This window comes from Lepidothrix coronata, unplaced genomic scaffold, assembly GCF_001604755.1.
Source record: "Lepidothrix coronata isolate B3197 unplaced genomic scaffold, Lepidothrix_coronata-1.0 Scaffold209, whole genome shotgun sequence".
Lineage (NCBI taxonomy): Eukaryota > Metazoa > Chordata > Aves > Passeriformes > Pipridae > Lepidothrix > Lepidothrix coronata.
The window spans coordinates 101,863-107,862 of NW_016690389.1; the positions used below are offsets into that span (position 1 = coordinate 101,863).

The 6,000-nt window shown below is 41.2% G+C and overlaps 1 protein-coding gene across 1 annotated transcript in view; it reads left to right on the forward strand.

Moving 5' to 3' along the window:
* The window catches only part of CRB1 (crumbs 1, cell polarity complex component), a 100,024-nt gene that overhangs the window by 27,045 nt on the left and 66,979 nt on the right, over window positions 1-6,000 (forward strand). Inside the window, exon 3 of the mRNA XM_017832918.1 lies at window positions 5,198-5,393. Within this exon, the coding sequence (XP_017688407.1) occupies window positions 5,198-5,393 (196 nt within the window). The remainder of the gene's footprint in view (window positions 1-5,197; window positions 5,394-6,000) is intronic.

The window sequence follows — 6,000 nt, forward strand, 5'->3', positions numbered from 1 at the left end:
ATTTTAGTGATAGATTGCCAGTCAGGTAAGCAAAGAAAAAAAAAAGTCATACAGCAAAAAGAGGACGAAAAAACATCTATGGCTTCAAGTGATTCAAATGAATAAGAAATAAGAGATGTGGTTTACAGCTCCATCCCCAAATCCCTGTGCAGGAGAGGAAGTCAGAGGTAACAAGCAGCTTTCCTGTGTCTGACACAGCACTCGTTGGAAGCCAGCCCTCAGTTAATATCCCTTATGAGCATGGAGAATGTTATTTGAAGGAAGCTTGTTACCTTCCTGCCACCCCGCTGCTGCCAGCGGGTGTCGGAGCCCAGGCCAGCTGAGGAGAAAACTACACAACTGGGGGAAAGCCGAAGAGCATAAGGAAGGAAAAACCTATTAACAACCAGCATGGTTACTCTGCAATGATCAGACTCAGCCCAGACCTCCTGTTGTATTCAGGAAACTGTATTTGTTTAACTGGCGCTGTTAGTGGGGTCCAGGCCTGGATCCATAGTCCAGAAACTCAGTTTGAAAGAGGCAGAATATACACCTTAGAGACAAAGAAAGAGAAAACATAATGAAATAATAAAACCCAAACAAAAAGAAATGAAAATTTAGGTCAACACAAACTGCTGGAGGAAAGTTACTCTGCTGGAGTCGCTCCACTTTCATCATGAAATTCTGCTGTTTCCCTGGCTAATGCTCTCCACTCTCACCAAAAATCAAGCAATGTCACCAAACACTCCACACACTGCACAAGCAGAGTTAAGAAATGAATAGAGAACCAAGGAGGGAGAAGAGGTCTAAAAGGCACAGCAGAAGAGGCTGCAGTTTTTTGACATACAGCTTCAACAACATTTCCAGTAGCAAAGAGATTAATCATGGTAATTCTATAGAGGAGTAGCAGACCATTCCTCCAGCAGTAAAATATTCACTTTAAAAGGTACTTAACAAAATGGTTTATCAGAAGCATTCTTTTTGTTGTTTTTTTGCACCTTGCTGTGAGTTGTGCTAAATGCACAAGCCAGAGGGATTACTGGATGAAAGCCCCAACGTGTCCCCACTGGTAATAAAACCCCTCATTTACTCTGTCAGGGGATCTTGCCAACCATTATTATCCTGGCCTGACACCATGAATTACTGTGGGAAGTCATCCAGCCTCATCTCATTTCCCTAAGATGTAAAAAAGGTTATATCTCTTGATTTGCAGGTAGAGAACATAGAGTTATTCTATAGCATCAATGTTAACCAAATCCATGAGTTACTGGCTGCAATTGCTACTAGTTTCATGGCCTGTGACTGCTATTTTGTGTGATTGGTATGCTGCAGCACTTCTTAAAATAGCTGAGAAATGTCACACATAATTCTTACACAAATGGAAGAGGTTAGAACGCACCAAGAGCCAAAGATTGGAAAATTTAGCATGAAATCTGCAGTTTCTATGATAATGTTCTGCATGTGTGAAATTATTTACAAGACATGTGCCATGCAGCTGTTAAATAATGAAGCTCAATTGGTTTGTTGAAGTTTTGCTGGCTACCTTAATCAATTGCATTTTTCCCCCATTGCACTAATTGCACTTGCTTTTAATTCACCCCAACAGAGCACGGTATAAGAGCCTATTATTACCCACAGCTAGGTGCATTAATTACCTTCCTGAAGCCAATCCTCCATTGCCAGTGAACATTTCAGCGTGAACTAACAGGAGTGCATGGCTGCTTCACAACCTAGTCTCAGCCTAAGATAGCAGCAGGAGAAAGTATTTCAGTGGCAGACAAAAATAGGTGCAATGAGCTAGATTTGTTCTTTTGGCAATACTTTTTACTATGATGTGACCACCTCTGGGATGAAGTCTGTAGAATATGAAGAAATTATTCCTTATAGATCTCTTAAGTTCTCATTCAGTATTCTCATCAATAATGTATATGCCATGCAAATATTAAGAATAGATGCATCATAAATAAGTCTTAGGTATTTAAAGGCAAGCAGGGGCACAGCAGCCTCTACCATGGGATGAAGTACCTCAAGTACAGGTCTCACTTCCCAACAAGCTCATGTCCATATTGTTGTGGGTATCAATAGCAAACAACGTGGTCTATCCAGCAGCAATTGCCAGCAAAGTGAAAAGCCTGTTTCCTTCCTCAGCTTTTCAGTTTCAAACCAGCACTCCCCACCTTGTGTCCCAGCCAGCCTGAGCAGAGGATTCAGCCCAGGTTATCAGCTCTGCTGAGATTCTCAAGCGTAAGGCTGTGGCATGAGAGGAGTCCAGTGGTATTTGCCACATGTCCAAGGCTTTCAAACTAAAGATTAGCAGTGGGCACACACATCCAGGGTATGCTTGTTGCAGCTCATAACATCACAGGACCAACATCTTTCGCTGGATTTAGCCTTGCTCTTCTCCTCCAATTTTGTCTGCGTAGTGCAGTGTAAAACCTGTAACAATTTACACCTGTGCATGCACACAGGTGTGGGTCCTTAGCACAGACCTGCATGCAAGCGAGGACAAGCCTTGCTCCCAGAAACTAATTTCTTTCCCCTGTCCAATTTTTGATGTAACTCTCTTCCTCTCCCTTCAAAAATAGTTATGTGACACTCTCCATCCAGTTGATGCCATGCAAGATAACTTTATACAGACTGAGGAATGTGAGGACAGCCCTCTGCATGGTGTGCACAAGCACAATACTACAGTTCAGGAGAGCAGAAAGGGTGACCTGCTTATCAATTTCCAGCCATAATAAGAATGTGCAGATCCTCCTGGAACTACACTGAGCCTGCAAATCCCTCGTATCTTTGACCAGAAGGTGTTTTTACACTGTATCTATAGGCATCAAAGTTTGAAAACATTGGCTGTGTGTCCTTCATCCCCACCTGCTTTTACTTTTTATTGACTGGGGCTGTACAAAGAAACACACAGTAGGACTCATTGGAAAAGCAAGCAGTGTAAGAAATAATCTTAGTTCTTCAAAGAAACTGAAAAAGTTATGAATATGACTCCTAAGAACCTTCACAGTTTTTCAATTCAAACTGCTTGTGTGGTTCAGTACCTGCTGAGAGGCTCTGCCTGCCCTAGGATGGGGTGCCTTAGCTCATGATGGTGCAGCCCTGTGCAATAGCTGTGGCAGGGCTCGCTGGCTCACTCCTTCCTCTCTGGCATATGATATTTGGCATACAGCATATTTATGACAGAACGTTAGACTGAGGTGAAAATGCAGATCTAATCTTTTCATCTCTCTTCTACACATATAAGAAAGCCTGACAGCCAATTCAGCAGAGGCTGGGAAGGAATCCCCCCCATTTGCATGGCACATCGCATTGGCTGGATGCATTATACAGAGATAAGTTTTCTTCTGAGGCAACATTGCCGAAGGCAGGTTACTGGGCTTGATAGATTAAAGACGTGAACCAAAACAGCAACGCTATGTTCTCATGTTAATTGTCAGGCTGTTCTCAGGCCTGTAGTTTTAAATTTGGCTGAGCTGAGGATCAGTCGAACAGTGCTTGTTTTGTCACATGATTTTTAGTGTTCGCAGTAAGCTGTTAACAAGCTCTGGCAGATTTACGGTCACTAGACACACTTCTGCAAACACATTGTTTATAATTACAGTGAATTCACAGGGCAATGACCACAGAGGGACTGCTTACTATATCTGGATGTAATGTACATTACCATAAAGCCGTAAGAGAGCGTTCCTGTGCTGTGGTCTCGCGGCAGGCTCCCACTGAAAGTAGTGGTTGGACGATCAGTGAACCTTAAACTGGGGGCACAGGACTGGCAACTTCCCTCCTTCCAGTGTTCTCTATGTGGTCTCAAGGAACTGAAAGAATATATTCTCTAAAATTACAGCAGTGATATTTCTTAACTACTGAAAAGATGAGCTTGCACATTAATGTTTAAATACAATGAAAAATACTTGTTAGTCAACATCAGAAAAATTTGCTTTGGCATTTTAAGATATTTCCAGGTACATATCCATTGTAGAGATTTTTTTTTCCCTTTAAACAAATATTCTGCATTCAAAACTATCAAAATAAATTAGTAATGAAGTAACAGTGCTCAATGTTATCAATCTCAGTGTTATAAGAAAGATGCTCTGAGTAACAACGTACAAATTTCACACCAGCAGAGAGCTGGCAAAAACAGCATAAAGAAAGAATTAGAGGTGAGCTCCTAAATAAATTGCTAGGGTAATACCCATCATCAAATGTCTGTTCCCATCTTTTGAAAGTCTACCCCATCATCCTGTACTGAAAACTTCACCCTTACCACAAAAAAACCCGAAAAATAAAAAAAGGAACCCATTCTGAGGGCTGCAGTTTTTCTTTCAAGTAGGAAATTCCCTTGCAAACTATTTTACAATTTACAATACTGTGCTACTTTGTAAGCTGAATAAGCAAGTCCACTTCAAAGCAATTTCTTCGTTATAATTTGCCACCTTGCATCTGTTTTGTGGCTGATATTGTAGCTGCTAAAACAAATTGACTTAGCAGGTATTTACAAATATTACTCTATTGCTCAAAACACTAAACAAGTGCATAAGCATACAAACCCCTGAAATAGTCAAAGCAGGAGCTGCAAGGCAGTGATCATGTAGTTTTCCTATTGTCTCCTGGACTGCGCTAGCGGTAAGAAAGGGGAGTATACATTTAACCTGTCAAATATCAAAAATAGAGATAAAGTCATTTGAGAACTGACTTAGTTACATCAATTACCTCCAAGATTCCGACCTGTTGCACACATTGCACCATAGACCCATTTATTTACACATTGCTTAATCTTAAAAAAAAGATAAAGCAATAAACCACAGCTAAACAAGCCACTTCCCAATGAATTCAATTAACTGTGCAGCTTTAAATGGACTCTTATGAGATCAATAAATTACTAGTCACTTCTGTATTGTGTAAACAGCAACAGTACTCGTTTGAATAAACTGAAAATTAACTCGTCCTGTTTCTGTGTTCAAGCTACCATAAAAAGTGGGGTTTCTACTGATTTTTGTGATAACAGCTGGCTTGATCTTTTGTATATTCTCCTTAGCCTTGAAAAAAAACAGTCTTTCAAAGCACACTGAGGAGGAAATCCCTTTCAAAAATAGGTAATTGCTTAAAAAACAGAAAGAAAAAAATTATGTGACTCCTGTACTTCAAGCAGTCCTTGCTGAGATCTCCAAAACTCTCTCCCAGCTCTGGGGTTTGCTTATTTTCTTTGCTTTTGAAGGTACAAACTGTGAGCTGGAAATAGATGAGTGCTCGTCACAGCCATGCCTGAACGGCGCGACCTGCCACGATTCCCTGGGGAGCTTCTCCTGCTCCTGCCCACCGGGATTCCTGGGAGAGCTCTGCGAAACCAACATCGATGAGTGTGCCAGCCGGCCCTGCCTCCACGGGGGACAGTGCACGGATGGTGCCGATGGGTATGTCTGCAACCTCTGGGTAACACCAACGTGAGATGCTGTCAGCTCCTGCGCTTGTGGGTGGGAATGCTGAGGGAGCCTGCACTGCCAGGGCGCTTGTTCCACTTCAAATTGCAGATTTCGCTCCTTGATCCTGCGCTAATTTCACTTTAAATTTGAAAAGGATTAAAGAATGCGAGTCTGCTGCCAGAGCCAATAGGGCAACAAAATATTTATGGCAAAGCCTGACCAAAAAGTACATTTTTCATATTCGTACTTTAAAAATTCACAACATGTTGTTTGTCTGCCCCTGAGGATTGTCATTTAGGGATGAATTCTGTTTCTAATGCTTATCAGACTTTAGTTTTCAAGAAAGATGTGAGATTGTATAAAACTGAATTTGCCGACAGCAGCTGCCCACATACAACAGACAGAAGCATTAGAAAAGAGAGGCAGAGAAAAACTGTAATAATAGTAACCATAGTGATAGATATCATTAGGAAATATGTCAGGAACTTTACAGGCATATATAGGACAACAGCTATTGTTGAAAATAACCTGCAGTGTATGGGGAAAAAAAAAAAAAAAAAAAAAAAAAAAAGAGAGAATGCAAGGCAACAGAAAATAG